The following is a 16984-nucleotide window of genomic DNA, read 5'->3' as shown; positions in this document are numbered from 1 at the left end:
TGCCAATAGGTATACCCTTCTTTTATTATACAGTATATATAGATAGATGTTATATACATAGATGTTAGCTAATCGGTTTTTTATATTTCATTATTTCGATACGTTATTTAAAGGGTCTACATATTCGCACACCCTAGTCCCTGTAGGTGTAGTATAGGTCTCGCGTAGGATTATAGGTGTGGTTTAGGTCTCGTATAGGCCTATACAGGTGTTGTATCATATCATGTACTTATTAATTTTATTTATTTAAAATAGAAAACTTGTTTTTGTATAAAAGTTTGCTAAAACGGTTAATATTGTATAAAATGTTGTTAAAAAAAACCTTATATACGCCCCATATAGGCCTATACGTGGCATATATGGGGCATGGGTCATATATGAGGCCTATACGAGGGGTTCTATACGCCCAGTATAGGCCTATACGAGGCATATAGGAGCAGTCAAACCAGAACTGACATGAGTCAGACATTGAGTTTGATGTAACTCTATACGCCTCATATAGGCCTATACGAGATATATACGAGGCAAATGGTGTCTAAATAGACAGATAGGATATGTGGATAATTTTAGCCAGTTTAAATTTGATAACAATGATAAAATATTTTCATATAACCACTTCTTAGTTCATATTGATGTAATTCAAAATCTACATGTTACTCAATTGTTCTATCTATAATTGTATATCAAAACAAACTCAAATAGATTTAAGCTTTTTTACATCAATTTATTTTACATACAAACTACCTATAAATTTTTTAATGCAAGAATTTAAACTCGCACCACTTATTTTTATCAGTTAATTATTACACTAAATCAAAGTGGACATACATCTTTTTAAAAATCATATAACACATCTCCCTATTTAAAGACAGAAGATTCCAGAATAATCTTGATTAAATATTTATCTTAGTATGTAGTTTCAAAAAAATATCCCATAATAATAGGGTGCTTAGAATGCAACCAGGATGAGTAGTTCAAGACGGAGGACAGAGCGTCACACATGATAGAGAGTATTAGGATGTAAGTAATGACAGCCCCGATCAGGATGGATTATGAAGAGCAAAACACTACAAATCAGGATAATTTAGAATACCGCTTTGGATTAAAAAACATACTGAGAACCCTAACATAAAGACTATTTTTGTGCCTCTTACAAGCTACAAGCACAATTGTGCAATTCATACAATCTCAAAGGACAAGTTGTGCACTTGATACAACTTTGGAGGACGATTTTTGTACTTAATACAAATTTGGAGGACAAATTATGTACTTTTACAAACTTTAAAGGAGGAATTGTGTACCCCCACCATTCCTTGTTTTATTATTATGTATGTCCACCGAGTCTCCTCTTCCTCTCCCTCCCTCTCTTCCATCTAAACGAAAAAAACGAATAAAGATGGATTCATGAATGCATCAAGAAGAGGGATTTCTTCTTTCAAACAATAATAAACTAACATTCATAATTCTGTTTTCTTTTGTTAGATTTAGGGTTTCATAACCGATTGGCTTCACAAAATGGGCATCATATCGGAGGATATCATCAAACAATTCCAGAATTCCATTGAATCACGTCAGTTTTTCGATTTTTAAACCCTATTTAATTTAATTTAATTTCCTTCATTTCATTTTATATTTTTCTTTTCTTATTATTTGACATTCGCATTGTTTTTCTTTTTTTTTTTACAGTCGACGATCAACTCCAGAATACATTTGAGGTTCGTGTTTTCTCGTTTATTTGTTTGTTTGTTTATAATATATGTATATGTATATAATCATGTCATCCGGTTTGTTAAGTTTGAATAATTTTGTGTTGATTTGAATCACTTCATTTTAATCAGAAGTCGTTATTTATAATAATCCCTGCATAACTGACAAATATTGAATTACAGATAAATATGATCCATATTAAATTACAGATTAAAATTTTTATTTTTATATATAATAATAAAATGCATAAAATAACTAAAATTGAAATTGGTTACAAATTTACAGAATTTGCATCACGGATATCCAGTTGAGGCTCTGGTTCGGTTTCTAAAAGCAAGAGATGGAAATATCCCTAAGGCCCTCCAAATGGTCAGCCATTGTTTCATCACAAATATATATATATATATATATATATATATATATATATACACACACATCATATATGTGTGTGTGTGTGGTGATTTCAATTATTCTTTGAAATGTACTTGTTATTTCATTAGAGTCATGACTATGAAATACTCTATTTTCAGCTTGTTGATTGCCTAGAGTGGAGGATCCAAAACGAAATTGATGATATATTGTCGGTGAGTTTGTAATATCATTATACATGGTTTTTATTAGAACAGCTAACTCACACACCCTTTAAATCACCCGTAAATTTACATCAATGTCCATGGGACTATAACCAGCAACCTCTTGAGGAGGAATAAATTTAGTATACATCTTGATATTAATAGACTACAAACCCTTTGGTTGTAATATCATTATGTAAAACTTCTTTGTTTGCCCTTCGTGTTTATGATCAGGCAAATCGTTTAATATGACATGCTTTTTCATGAAGAAACTTCTTTTTTGTAACCGTGCGAACCTAGTTTAACTTACGGGACCTGTCAATACCCCTTTAACCAATTAGGGGTGGTAATTGTTGACTTGACACATAGTAATTAAGTTTCGTGTTGACTAATATAACCCGTCTGTTAAAAAAGTCAACACAAACACAACTAGTTTAATAAATAGTTTAACCTAAACATGACCTGTCTCAACCCGTTTACTTCTTAAGGGTCTTCCAAAAAGTACCTATTTAGATTTTGAGGGGACATTTAAAAAATTTTAAAAATGTTAACACCAAAAGTTTTATATTAAACTTACTATTCATGTTCATAAGTGAAACTAATTTTCTCTTTTGAACTTTTCAACAACATTACATTGCTCTTAACTACCTATCACTTTCCTATTCTACAAGCCTTTCCACATGGTTGCTTTAATTAGAAATGAGAGATAAGGAACAAAAACAATTAAATAGACACCAACTACAAAAAGAAAATCAATTTAAGTTGGAGTTATTGAGTCTTTAAATTGTTAGTAAGTCACAAGTATTACTCATATTCGCAAATGAATATTAGAAAAATGGGTCGACCCAAGCATGACAAGATTTTAAGTGTGTCCAAGTTAGAGTTGATGTCTTTGACACAAATAAATATATGGGTCAGGTTCGGGTTCACTTATTCAGCCCGCCAATCCGACACGAGTAACACCACTATAACTAGTGGGGCTAAAACGCAACTTACGCTACGCAGGTGGCCTTCAGGGGGGTTAAGGCATGACGGAAGTCTGAAGACACGCTGGCTTTGATTTTAACTTGTTGCTAACCTTTTGTTAATATATACAGAAACCAATCGTTCCTGTTGATTTTTATAGAGGAGTCCGTGATTCACAGCTTATAGGAATGTCAGGTTACACAAAAGAGGTACTCTTTTTAAATAAACTTCATAAGTTCCAAATCTTGGCTTTTATAATCATATTAAGATCCTCATGTTATCATGATAATAAAATCATATAAATAGGATTAAATTAAACATGTTAGTTTTCTTGTAACGTGTCGTAACCAAGATACCAATGTGATCTTGACTGACTTTTTTTGGTGTCTTGCTGAAGGGGCGGCCTGTCTTCACTGTTGGCGTGGGGCTCAGCACATACGATAAAGCATCAGTAAGAACATTATTAATATTCACTCTATATGTTTCCGCCGTTTGGTTTATATGCGCATGTTCTATTAACGTGTAACGCTTTACCACTGTAACTATCTTTCATTTTAGATTCATTACTATGTTCAATCACACATCCAGATTAATGAATACAGAGACCGGATAATATGTGTAAGTATTCAGTTATGTTTAGGAAGTAACTTATAGTCGCTTTTCAATTGTGATGAGCTTTTCTTTCTTTTTATAGCCAGCTGCGACGAAAAAGTTTGGCCAACACATTGGCACATGTATAAAGATTTTGGATATGACCGGGCTCACAATATCGCAACTCAGTCAGCTTAAGGTACTTTAGATTATAAAAAAAGACTTCATTATATAAAACTTAAAAGAATTACAAAACTGGGAACGTATGAAGAGATTCTTAACAAGTTGAAAAACAGTTATTTCTGATTTTCTAATTTGCTGCAGTTATTGACGGTTATATCTAGCATTGATGACTTGAACTATCCAGAAATGACTGATATTTACTACATTGTCAATGCTCCGTTTATATTTTCAGCATGCTGGAAGGTTAGTTATTTATGCGTTTGCTTATGAATTGGTTGATTTGGGTTGTTTTTCTTCTTGAATGAGTCGAATAAAAATATTTAGTTAAAGGGGAAGATGTCACAAGCCTGATTTTTATTACATACACGATACAGAATTGACACATTGGTTATTTATACAACTGCCGAAATCATTTTATTTTGAAGATTTACGTTATTATTGTAATAATTTTTTTTATATCAAGTGTCCTGTAAATGATTGTAAAAATCCCGAATAGTCACTGATTAATCCCTAGTCGGAGGTTCACCGAGTAATTTTTATCTAATCGACCAATTAATCAGTAGGTAGGCGGTATCTACTTCAAAATATGGGTCGGAGAAGTGTTAAAACATGTCTACAGTATATGTGTATATACATATAAAACTGAAACTTACATATAAAATCCCAATCCGGTTAATCTCTATTAATCGCTAATCGGCACCCCACTGGCTGACTAGCGTCTGACGATTTTTACAACACTTAAGGGTTGTTTGTTTAGCTCTTAATGAGGGCTCTTAATGATTCAGACCTCTTACTGGTTCAACACTTAATGGTTCAAACTGTTTGTTTCGTGAGAAGATGTCTGAATGGTTTAGACAATTGTCTCTGAACAGTTAAGCATTATACTGGCTCTTAATGGTTCAGACCTCTGACTTAACCATTCAAAAGTTGTCAAACAGCCCCTTATTTATATAATCGTTTGAAACAGGCAGAAAACGTCATTTCTTGTGATTTAAGCTTGAATCTGAATTTGTGTAGGTCGTGAAGCCTCTTCTACAAGAAAGAACAAGGAAGAAAGTACAGGTGCTTTCAGGTTGTGGAAAAGATGAATTATTGAAGGTAATAATATAATTTCACATGTAAAAAAAAAAGTCACATTGTATGGAAAAACTTATTAACATTGTTAGTTGAATTGCAGATAATGGATTATGATTCTCTCCCTCATTTTTGTAAAAGTGAAGGCAGTGGATCAGGATCAGCAAAACACAATAGAACCCGCGCAGGCGATGACAATTGTTTCTCATTGGACCACGGGTTTCACCAGGAGCTTTATAACTATATTAACAAACAAGCCGAGGCCGTGGAGTCACGAGTCATGGTCTCACAAAAATCGTTTCATGTGGCTTTTCCTCAACCGGATCCAAACGATGAAAAGATTGCACAAACTATAGAATCTGAACTTCAAAAGTATAGTGATCCGAATGGTGTGGCTGATAAACTAGATGACCTTGCAATAAAGGAAGATGAAGAAAAGAAATGAAATGGAAAGGTGGCGGAGCTATGGCGGTCGCCACCTTATGCCGCCAATGTGTTGAATACCTCTTGTGGATTATGAGGATTATAAAAAAAACAAAAAAAAAATTAAAAAAAAAAAACAGTGATGTTAAATTTATGTTGTAACTTATAACTTTGGTTTTATGAGGGTGAGTCTTGTGGCTTTCCCCTATTGTTTTCTCCCTTTGTTTAAAAGTCAAAATGTTTGACTTTAGATGTCAAAATGTATTTGTTCAGATTTTTGAATGAATGTAATAGAGGGAGAAGAAAAGAAATTTGTTACAGTGAATTATATATGACTATGAAACTTAATAGTATTCTAATGCTAATAGAATAAAGTTACATTTTCCTTTCATGTGATCTGTAAAAAATCTCATAACTTAATATGAAGATAGAAATTTTAGTATTTAGAGGAAACCTAAAAATCAAATAAAGATGAACTTAAACCACCTTTTATGTTGTTTTCAATGCTTTTAAAACCGGACCAGTTATCAAACCGATGGTTTTATCGGTCAAGTGGTTAACGACAATATTTACAAAATAGGAAGCTTGGAATAAACAAAATATGGAGCTTAAAGTAGTAAATGAATCGGTGAATGAGATTTTGGAAGAAAAAAAATGTTTTGAAATCTGGTCCAACCACTGAACCGGTCAGATCAAATGAAGATGGATCAAAAGTACTCAACGAGACTGGATATGTAACTGGTTCATGTCGTATGCTGAGAAAAATGTCTAGTTCCTTTTAGGATAATATAATATTTTGAATTAACTAAAAGGATCATTAACACTAATTTCTTATTTTTACAAACAGTACATCAGTTACAATTCAAAAAATAAATTGCATCTTACTTATAAATGATGAATTTAAATCTTCAGTTACAAACCCAAAATTTTAAATAAATACACATCAGGCAGCATCCCACTTATTAGGAACTACTCACTTTTAAAGACAATGGGGCTCTCCTTAACCATTGCTACAATCACCGGATTCCTTACTCAACTTGGCTTGTGCTTCTGGTGTCGGCTTGGTCGCAATCGTATCCGCCAGCTTATCGATTGCCTACGACACCCACGCCCTCCACCATCTCGCCCCGTCAGAGCTGACAATATTTTTAAAGCCATCAAAAGAAATTAAGTATTAAAACGTGCCCCATGTAACCATGTCTAATGTTACTATTATTCTGATAATGTAAGTTTCAACAACTCAAGTAGCAGTTGAGACATTATATATATGTTTGTTTCACAAATAAATCACAGTCAAAGTCAAATTGAATGTATAGCTTCGAATTCGCGAAGTAAAGGTGATGCCCGAGTATTAGGACTTATGATATTACATACAAAATAAACATGCTTTTAATGAGATCATGTATAGTTATATCGATGTAACCTGTTATTTATTATTTGAAATTGCAAGAGCCTTAGAGAATTCTTTCTGAAAGTGATTATAATGTTAATCAAAGTCATATAATCAGTTGAACTAACAAGAGCCTTAGAGAATTCTTTCCATTGTATTTTATTATTTGAAATTGCAATTTGACAAATTCAGATTTGGCATATTTATATTTGTACCAAGTAAATAGAGTTAAGTGGACTAAAAAATGGTCCAAATTAAAACAGGCATAGCTTTCGCTCCGTTTGGGGTTAGTGAGCCCGAAAGATATGGACAAAAATGTCTGAAGGAGCTGGATGCTTGGACAAAGCGTCATATCCAACTCTCGGACCCAAATTCCATCATCCGCATCACCCGACAATGACCTTTTCCAACAATTTTAGTTGCTCCGTTTGGGGTTTGTGAGCCCAAAAGATATGGACAGGATATATGCTTGGACAGCGTCATACCCAACTATCGGACCCAAATTCCATCATCTGTATCACCCGAAAATGACCTACACGTGAACTGTGGATTCCCCTAAAACTGAATGAAATTTACTGAACTACACTTGTGTAGGGGCGGAGCTTAGTGGGAACCGAGGGGTGCAACCCCCCCCCCCCCCCCCAACCCCCCAAATTATTTTGCTTAAATATTTATACAATATATAAATTGGGTCCCATGATTTTCCGTCTCATGAAACTTTTGGTCAAGCTCCGCCACTGTATTCGTGTATAAGACCGGAAATAGATTAGTAAACATTATAAAATAAAACAATCCACATTTCATTACTCCTTTTCTAAAACAAGAACACAAATGAAACCAAATAATCAAAAACTACTTTTTAACAATTTAAATACGAAAATAATAAAAATAAATTACAAAAAAAAAAAAAAAAAAAAAAAATCTACATTGCTAACAATACATGAGCTTGTACAAAATTTGCCTTTACAAACAATCATTCTTCCCCAATCTCAAAAACAGGATGTCTTACAACAGAAGATAATTTTGGTACAGAAAACTTATCACATTTGTGTTTGCAAAGAGAGATCACTGGTTTTCTATCACTTGTTGATATCCCGAGATTATTTGCAGCTACAATGAGTCGGTTTCCAATCGCGCTTGATCTCTTCTTCTCTCTCGACCTTTCTACTTTACTAACCGTGGGAGGCGTTTTCGGTGCACAACTTGGCACTCGCGCTTTTGATCTACTTGAAGTCACTTCGTCATCAAAAACAGAAAAATATTTCTTGATAATACCCGAAACAGATATTGATATTGATTGAGACGTCCGTTCACTTGTTGGATCCACATATGAAGGGCGAAAATCTGTTATCTTCGTCTTCTTTGGTGATTTTTTGCAATTAGTTTCCGCTCTGTTTTCTGATAAACCGCAACGAATTACTTCAGATTCGGGTATTGATGACAACTTCGCGTATAAAAACCATGTTTTCTTGGACCCCTGGAAAGCGTGCTTTATAGGCATCGATTCAGGCAAGTGATAAAGTTGAGACTTTTTCTTAACCTGGATGACAACAAGATGAAATTCAGAACAACAAGCCAATGCAATTCGGTCGGTTTGAGGTTTAAACGGTTCGGTTCACGGTTCAGTTTTGACGGTTTAATGGTTCAACCAAGCTTGGAACTTGGTACCGGCAGTGTAAGTTGAACCAGACCATTTAATCTTTACTATTATAGAATTTATTTTAGTTTTCGAAATATGTAGTCATATATATGCATTAAAATCCTGAACCGTCTTTTCATGTCAAAACTTTTAATAATACAAGCTAATGATTCTGGAAAAAAAAAAATCAGTTTGAACCCGTAAACCAGCCTACCCACGCAACCCGGCTGGTTTGGTTTGTGGTTCTACAAAACTGTACTTAGCCGTTGGGCCCACGATTTTCATCAAAACCGGTCGAACAACAGCTTATGTTAAATAGGAAGAGTGGCTATACCATTAATCCATCAACTTTGATATTTCCTATTGCAGGATAACAACCTAAATGCATGATCTCACATTGCCCTGCATAAATCGAGATCCCCATTAATGATCTCAAGTACAGGTGAGCAAATTAAGGACAAAACCGAACCGAATTAACCAAACGAAACTCATAACCGAAATTTTCAAGTGAAATTTTCATCAACATGATTTCTATGTAGCAAACTAGGGATGAGCAAATGGTACCCGGTACCGGTACCGAATTTACCGAACCGGGTACATTTTCAGTACCGATTCGGTACCGACTTTTGACATTTTAGGTACCGGTCCGGTACGGTACCGGTTCAGTACCGGTTTTTACCTTCAAATACCGGTACCAGGAACCGTACCGGGCATGTTCGGTACCGGTACCGGTACCTATTTTTGGGGATTTTCGGTACCGATTCGGTACCGGTACCGAGCTCATCCCTGTAGCAAACAGGAAATGCATACACAATCAGTGTGACAACCAATATGTCCATCAAATTTGTGGAAACTAAAAGGTGGAGTAAATTTGCATTTTGAAAGTGATTACTGTAATAGATTAAAAAAAAAATTAAATTGATCAATATTATGCATAACTAGCTAAATTTAGGGTTACATCAAGAATGATCATCCTCTATGAAATCACCTTAAAATACCCAAATCCTTTCAACGGATTATAAATGGTTGAGTGAGATTCAACTTACTTTTAAACTCTCCGGCGGTAATATCAGGAGAGACGGAGATGACAATGTGGGTTTCTAAACTGGTGTCAATGAACACTGGGACTTCGTCGATGGCGGTTGAAGCAGACGCCATTGAAGTTGAACTCCCGAATGCTAAACAAGGGTTTTCATGCTTCATGATTTTTGGAGAAAAGTGACCGGATAGTCCTTATATTTTTAAAATGACAGCTATAATCCTCAATTTTGACAAATTTGTTTTTGGATGTGGTTAGTTTGTCCAATTAAGTGGTTGTGAAATGACTTAAATACTCTTATAATTAAAATATAACAATTAAAAAATTATAATAAAAATAGTTAAAGGTGTAAGAAGTGGTTAAACACGTTAGAGTGGCAAACCAAAAAAACAACCAATCAGAGTGCACCATGTCAATCAGTGAAAACTGTTTAAAATTTGCTGAAAAGTGTTGGCAATGGTTTAGTCACTTGCTGAAGTGGTAAACTTTGTTTTTATTTTTTGTTTTTTTTAATTTAAGATAAAATGGAAAATGTTTTATAAATAAAAATAAAGCATTACATTTTAAATAAAATCTAAGTTTAAAAAAACTAAAAATCACAAGGCCATCCGTATTTTTTTGCGATCTCACGTTTTCTAGCGAGTGTGATTTCCAACATCGCAGGGTGAACATTGTCGGTAGGCCGATTAAACGTCTCCAAGTCCTTGTCGTACATTATTTGTCGCAACACCTCTCGTTGCTTATCCGCCAAGGTCAAGTATTTTTCTTCTTGTATACGTTTAATTTCCATTATCTCTTTTTTCATGGCCTTGTACTCTTCGAATTTGTGTGTTATATCTCTTGGATCTTCGTTTCTTGAAGACGGCCCTTTGTCCTTTTTCTCCTTTCTCGTTTGTCGTCTTGGCGAGGGATCCTCGTTTATGTCGGGAATACCGAATCCGCTCGAGACTTCGACATTTTGTGTATCCGCTCTATAATTTCCCGAATCCGAAGACTTTATTTTTTGGCTCGAGCCGGAGCTTTCTTCACCCAACAAGGGTACCGACGACCACTTTTGATTTGTTCTAACAACCTCCCAAGCCGCAATATAAGCAAAATCAATTTTTTTCTTTGCCTTTGTAATCCTTTAGCGCTTGCTTCATTATAAAAGCATCGTCACTCCCGCTAGGACGTAAACGATCCTAAAATAATAAATTATCAACAACTTAATCCAAATACTTCACTAAAAAATAAACCATATATAAATAATAAAGTATATCGCTTGATGATATAGACCGTTGAATGTGTTTAATTTTGTTTGCATCGTGATCCATTTTGATCGAACTTGGTGGTGGGTTCGGTTACCTCCTCCGACCGTTTGATTGAAGTGGTTTAGAACTTGCTTCCAAAACCCATCCGCCTTTTGTTGATTGCCTTTCTTTTTATTCAAAGTGCAATGAACAAAAGCCTTTGCCAACGCCTCTTCTTGTTTAGGCGTCCAACTTTCCCGTTTCGCTTTTATTTTTCTTTCCGGTGCGGCTTCATTTTCGTTCACGGGATTTTCTTCAACCGCAACATCTTCATCCTCATCAAAATGTTGTTCTTGGGTATCCGGCACGAACTCTTCATCGGAGTCATCTTGTATGTCTCTCGGTGATTGTGAGCTTGGGGTTTGAAAAGGTCTCGGTGATTGTGAGCTTGGGGTTTGAAAAGCAAACGGGTCAAAAGCATTTTGGGCGTCTAGGGAGTAATCATAATAACCGGGTCGAACCATCGTCGGATCGTGTTGTATCCAATTTTGGATGGGTTGGGTATCATAACCGAAAGGTTGATGCATGGGTTGGTTAAAATAAAATGGAGGTTAGGTTTGATTCGCAAACCCAAGGTGGGGATGAAACGGCACACTCGAACCACCCGAACCGCGTTTTTCTTGAGCCCTCGCCTTCGAACCGGACCCTACCATTTTTTTCTTGCCTTCACTTTTGTTTGATCCTTCGATTTTTTTGAAAAGATTTGAAAGAATGAGAGTGAAATGTAATGAAAATGGATGTTGAGTTTGTTTGGTGAAAATGGAAATGAATTTGTGTAATTTATAAATGTAAAAAATGATTTTTTTTATTAATGCCAACGGCATTATAGCCGTTTGAGTGATGATTCCTGGGTGGCAAACGGTCACCGCGTGACTAACCAAACTGACGCGGCAAAGGGGTTGGCGGCAGTGTTGCCGCGCGGCAAACCACTTTGCCGCTCCACACCGCATACCCTAATATATATATATATATATACATATATATAATTCAGGTGGGGCCTACGTGTTTTATTTAAAACCTAACACGTTTTAACTGAAAAGAAGCAGCAGAAAAATGAACCATAAAAATTCTTTCTTTATAACTGTTCTATTATACTTGAAAACCATTTAAAAACGACTTCTTTAAAATAAGTACATCGTTCATCCTTAGTTAATGAAACTCTTATAACATATGGATACAAACCACGTGACCGCTTCTCCGTAGAATCCATAATCTTCAATTCGATCCTAGCTCATCTGATCACACGATACCGCCTATGCGCGTACGATTAAGCTTATGTAACTAGTTTACGTAAGTTTTCCAAAACGGGTCAATTCTTTTCAAATCTATTTTAAATTCCAGAATATATATTGTTTAGCCATATTATACAAGTCTTAGTACTTGTGAGGGTTAAACTACATTCTATCCGGTCATCGCTTAATCTAGCATATCGAACCGTTTTCGTTAATTTAAGTTAACCGGTCCAAGTCTATGACTTGAATAACACCCGTTAACATTCTAATTGGCTATTATACAATTCATTCCAGACTAAGGCATTCTAGTAGATTACAACCAAGCTTAGTTAATTGATATATCAGCTGTGATTATTATTTATATCTTGCGTTGTGAGATTATTAATCTAGGTAAATACTCTTAACCTATTTTCCCTATACGGGCTTGGGATACGGTATATTATTACCGCATGGTCAGGTATGGGATCGATGACCTATGTGTCTGGAATTCAAATAACCTGTTTTAATTCGTTTTGCTTGAACTAAATCAATGGGGGTTAATACGACCGTGTCCTGGATATCCTCGCTCATTTAATTGCAAGGGGCCACGACCTAAGCACGGGGTGTAGGCATACACCTAACAGATGCTAATACTATATTAAAAACGATTTTTATAACCCAATATGGGTTTTACCCAATAAGGGTAATAATGTGGTGTGTCTTAATCATGTTCTCGGCATAGTTTCCGGGCCCCATATGTATTGTCAAGCTTGTAAAACTGATAACATGAGAAATAGTTTATCCCAAGTTATTTATGAAAATATATGTACCATTGTGTACATGAAAATGATTTTTAAATATTTTCAAAATGTGTCGGTTATTTGTATATACCAGTGTAAATTGACGTATCTTCAAAAGACTAAGTAATAGGTTGCAAAGTTACGAAATAGGCTGGAAGTGCCCAATAATGCTTAAGAGGAATTTGCAACTCCTTGCATTTGAAGCCTAATAGTCTGTTATTTCATTTTGTATTTTCGATCCGCCTGTGGATCTTTTGATACATCCGTCTGTATTATACTTTCGAACATTCGGACATTATTATTTGAAATAGTATTTTAAATCCAACACTTCCATCGTGCTATTTGTGTAGTTGATATCAATCTCGTCACGTACCCCATCCGGGCCCACCGGGAAATATCAGGGTGTGACAATTCTCCTTTAAAAAACATTTGTTTTCACCGATCATAAGAGTCTAAGATATGTTTTTGGGCAAAAGGAGTTAAATATGAGACAGAGACGCTGGATGGAGATTCTCAGTGATTATGATTGTGATATCCAGTATCATGCAGGAAAGGCTAACGTAGTAGCTGATACTTTAAGTCAAAAGTATCATGAAAAGCCAAGACGAGTACGTTCTCTCAAATTAAATCTGTAGATAGATTTAAATGCGCAAATTAAAGAAATGCAGGAAACAGTAATCAAGGACGATACTGAAAGATTAAAAGGAATGATTAAGGAATAAGAACAAGGAAAAGATGGAATTTGGATACCCAAACAATGAAATCTATGCCACCAAATTTTAGAAGAAGCCCATAAGTCTAAGTATATGATACATCCTGGTAATGATAAAATGTATCAAGACTTAAGAAAGAATTTCTAGTGGATAGGAATGAAAAAGGATATAGCAACTTATGTTGCCAAGTGTCTAACCTGTTCACAGGTTAAAGCTGAACATCAGAAACCCTCAGGTTTATTGCAGCAACTAGAAATGCCAATATGGAAATGAGAATTGATAACAATGGATTTTGTTACTAAATTACCCAAGGCACGAAAAGGTAATGATACAATCTGGGTGATTGTAGACAGATTAACCAAGTCTGCTCATTTCTTACCGATGAAGGAAACCTTCAGTATGGAACAGTTAGCCATGTTATATGTAAATGGAATAGTTTCATTACATGGAATTCCTTTATCTATTGTAGGAAAATTCAAACAATGGAGGACATGCTTAAAGCTTGTGTAATTGATTTCGGAGGAAATTGGGACGACCATTTACCATTAATAGAATTTTCCTACAATAACAGCTATCATACCAGTATCAATGCTGCACCATTTGAAGCACTTTATGGACGAAAGTGCCGAACTCCAGTCCGTTGGGCAGAAATTGGAGAAAAACAACTGTCTGGACTAGAGATAATACAAGAAACAACGGACAAGATTATTCAAGTCAAGGAAAGACTAAAAGCAGCCCGAGATCGCCAAAAGAGTTACGCTGATAACAGAGGAAAACCATTGGAATTTCAAGTAGGAGATAAAGTATTATTAAAAGTTTCTCCATGGAAAGGAGTGGTCAGATTCAAAAAAACGGGAAAGCTAAGTCCCAGGCATGTTGGACCTTTTGAGATTGTTAGAAGAATAGGACCAGTAGCTTATCAGCTACAACTGCCAGAGGAAATGGAAGGAATAAATGATGTATTTCATGTATGTAATCTCAAGAAATGTCTAGCAGGTGAATCATTAATGGTACCTCTTAAGGACATAGAGGTAAATGAGAAACTTAAGTTTGCAGAAAAACCCCTGCAGATTGAAGACAGAAAGATCAAGAATCTCAAACACAAGAGATTAGTTCTGGTCAAAGTGAAATGGGATTCCAAAAGAGGACCAGAGTACACTTGGGAGCTCGAATCAGAGATGCGAAAGAAATACCCACACCTGTTCCAGTAGACCTCGAGGACGAGATCTAAAACAAGGTGGGGGGATATAACAACTCTCCTAAAAACCTTCAACATGCCCTACGCGTCGTATTATATACCCCGTATATGGAAAATAACCCTAATATATCTTTATATTTATAAAAAATCAATTAAAAACAAATATCCGAGTCTCTCATGGGGCGCGACCCAGCCAAGCCAAGGAGTCACGGGCCGCGACAAGGTGACACCAGGCGACATCCTGAGCCGCTACGTGTCCCCTCTCGTGTTAGATCTACGGTGTGAGTCAACCAAGCTAGGACCTACCCTAGGTCTCTCGCGGGCCGCGTAAGATTTAGAGCAGGTGCTCGCGGGCCACGAGCCGCCATGTTTCCAGCCTATATAAGGAGGCTTCGACCTCAGTTCAACTCATTCAAAATTTTCTTTCCCTCTCTAAATATTATAAGCTAAAACTCTCGGGTATTATACCCCTAAAAAGCGTGGCTCTGCCTTGTTGTAAGTATTATAACCCCCGGTTACGTATTAGTTACGCTACCCGATTGATCTAGGGCTCCATAACGCATGTCAAGGCTCTGCCTGACTGAGTCGTTGGAGTTCTGTCTCGGGGGTATGGGTATGGCTAATGTGTAGCAACTCTCACTAAAATTAATACTTATTATGTTAATTGTATAAAAAGGAAACCCTAATTGAGACACCCAAGTAATCCTGCACAATCCCTAAAATTTTTAGAATAATCAGAATCAGGATCAGGGCCCCTAAAACTCAGCGGGTATTCCCTACTTGACGATTATCCTCTTAACTCATTGTCAAAATTAAAATTTTTGAATTCATCAACTCAGCAGGCCTAGTCCCATGCGTGGCAACCCTATGACCCTTAGGTGTCCCTTACGGACCGTAAGGGAATAGTCTTACGGTCCGTAAGCATTTCAATTTTGGTGTATAAATAGCAGGCCTTGGGACTTGAAATCAGAAGTTAGAACGACGTAAATTCTCGTTGTATACGTCGAGTTATAACCGAAATAATCTCCAATTAGTATAGTAGGGTGCTGCTACGATGCCGGGTATTAACTCGATCGCTGTTCAATTCTTTTCTTTCCGTCAGCTTTTATTTTTGTAAATAATAGCTCGGGATTTTACCCTCTGAATCCCTAAACTCTGCCCGTTATTAGGGTAATAACTCTAATCACTGGTACGATATTCTATCCGATCGATTGAAACTATCCGACAGGATGTTTAAGTGCTATCCTTTGTCATTAGTCGTGATTCCGACAGGATGTTTGAGTACCACCTGAACTCGGAGAATACTCTGTCATTCGTTATGAATCCGATGGATGTTTAAGTGATTACACTTTGTCATTCGTTGTGAGGGTTTTATCTCGTGATTATCGTTAAAGTTGAATTGAGTTAATACACTAATACGAGTTCCATTGTATCTAGAAATTAGAACTCGTAAGCAAGGAGCTGCTAGAGTACTTAATAGCTAAGTAAACTTAATAATTAAATAAACTTAGCAGCTAAGTTAGCTGAGTAGATTAATTAAGCTAATTTAGTTAAGTATGATTAATTAATCAAGATTAATTAAGTTAATCAAGATTAATTAAGATTAATTAAGCTAAGCAAGATTAATTAAGCTAAGCAAGATTAATTAAGCTAAGTAAGTTATTTAGTTAAATAGATAAGCAAACTTAATAGTTAAGGAAACTTAATAGTTAAGGAAACTTAATAGTTAAGGAAACTTAATGGTTAAGGAAACTTCCTAGCTAAGGAGTAAATCTACCTATAAATAGGAAGCTTAGGATTTATTTTCCTTTGTTCATTTCTTCTATTCTTCTCTCTATATGTTGGTGTTCTAACCAATAATCACCAAAGCGATGTTCTGTCCGATTGATTCAGGAACCAACTAACGAATGCCAAAGTGTTGTACTTTGTGAATTTCGGTAAACGGAATCCAAAGTGTTATACTTTGTGAGTTCGTTAAATGGATACCAAAGTACTATACTTTGTGAGTTCGTTAAATGGATACCAAAGTACTATACTTTGTGAGTTCGTTAAACGGATGCCAAAGTACTATACTTTGTGAATTCTGTTAAGGTTCGAATCTCGTGACTACCGTTAAGGCTTGATTTGGGTTTTACACAAATACGTATTCCATTCTGTTAAACTATATGTTTAACTACTCGGATACTCCC

General features: G+C 35.7%; 2 protein-coding genes across 2 annotated transcripts; one reads left to right on the top strand and one right to left on the bottom strand.

Annotated features, from left to right (window-relative positions):
* The first annotated feature begins 1341 nt into the window (after positions 1–1341).
* On the top strand, positions 1342–5881 carry LOC110890047 (sec14 cytosolic factor). Its single transcript, XM_022137610.2, has 11 exons — positions 1342–1570; positions 1687–1715; positions 1993–2076; positions 2238–2291; positions 3377–3454; positions 3643–3696; positions 3804–3863; positions 3940–4035; positions 4161–4262; positions 5037–5117; positions 5197–5881. Exons 1-11 carry the CDS (start codon positions 1516–1518, stop codon positions 5536–5538), a joined length of 1035 nt encoding a protein of 344 aa, XP_021993302.1. The 5' UTR covers positions 1342–1515; the 3' UTR covers positions 5539–5881.
* Positions 5882–7818: 1937 nt separating this feature from the next.
* On the bottom strand, positions 7819–9753 carry LOC110890046. The gene is made up of 3 exons (XM_022137609.2): positions 9592–9753; positions 8880–8947; positions 7819–8446 (listed from the first exon to the last, which is right to left on the bottom strand). Exons 1-3 carry the CDS (start codon positions 9746–9748, stop codon positions 7880–7882), a joined length of 792 nt encoding a protein of 263 aa, XP_021993301.1. The 5' UTR covers positions 9749–9753; the 3' UTR covers positions 7819–7879.
* Between the last annotated feature and the right edge of the window lie 7231 nt (positions 9754–16984).

The sequence above is a fragment of the Helianthus annuus genome, chromosome 11 (assembly GCF_002127325.2).
Source record: "Helianthus annuus cultivar XRQ/B chromosome 11, HanXRQr2.0-SUNRISE, whole genome shotgun sequence".
NCBI lineage: Eukaryota > Viridiplantae > Streptophyta > Magnoliopsida > Asterales > Asteraceae > Helianthus > Helianthus annuus.
This window is presented reverse-complemented; position numbering and strand designations above follow the sequence as displayed.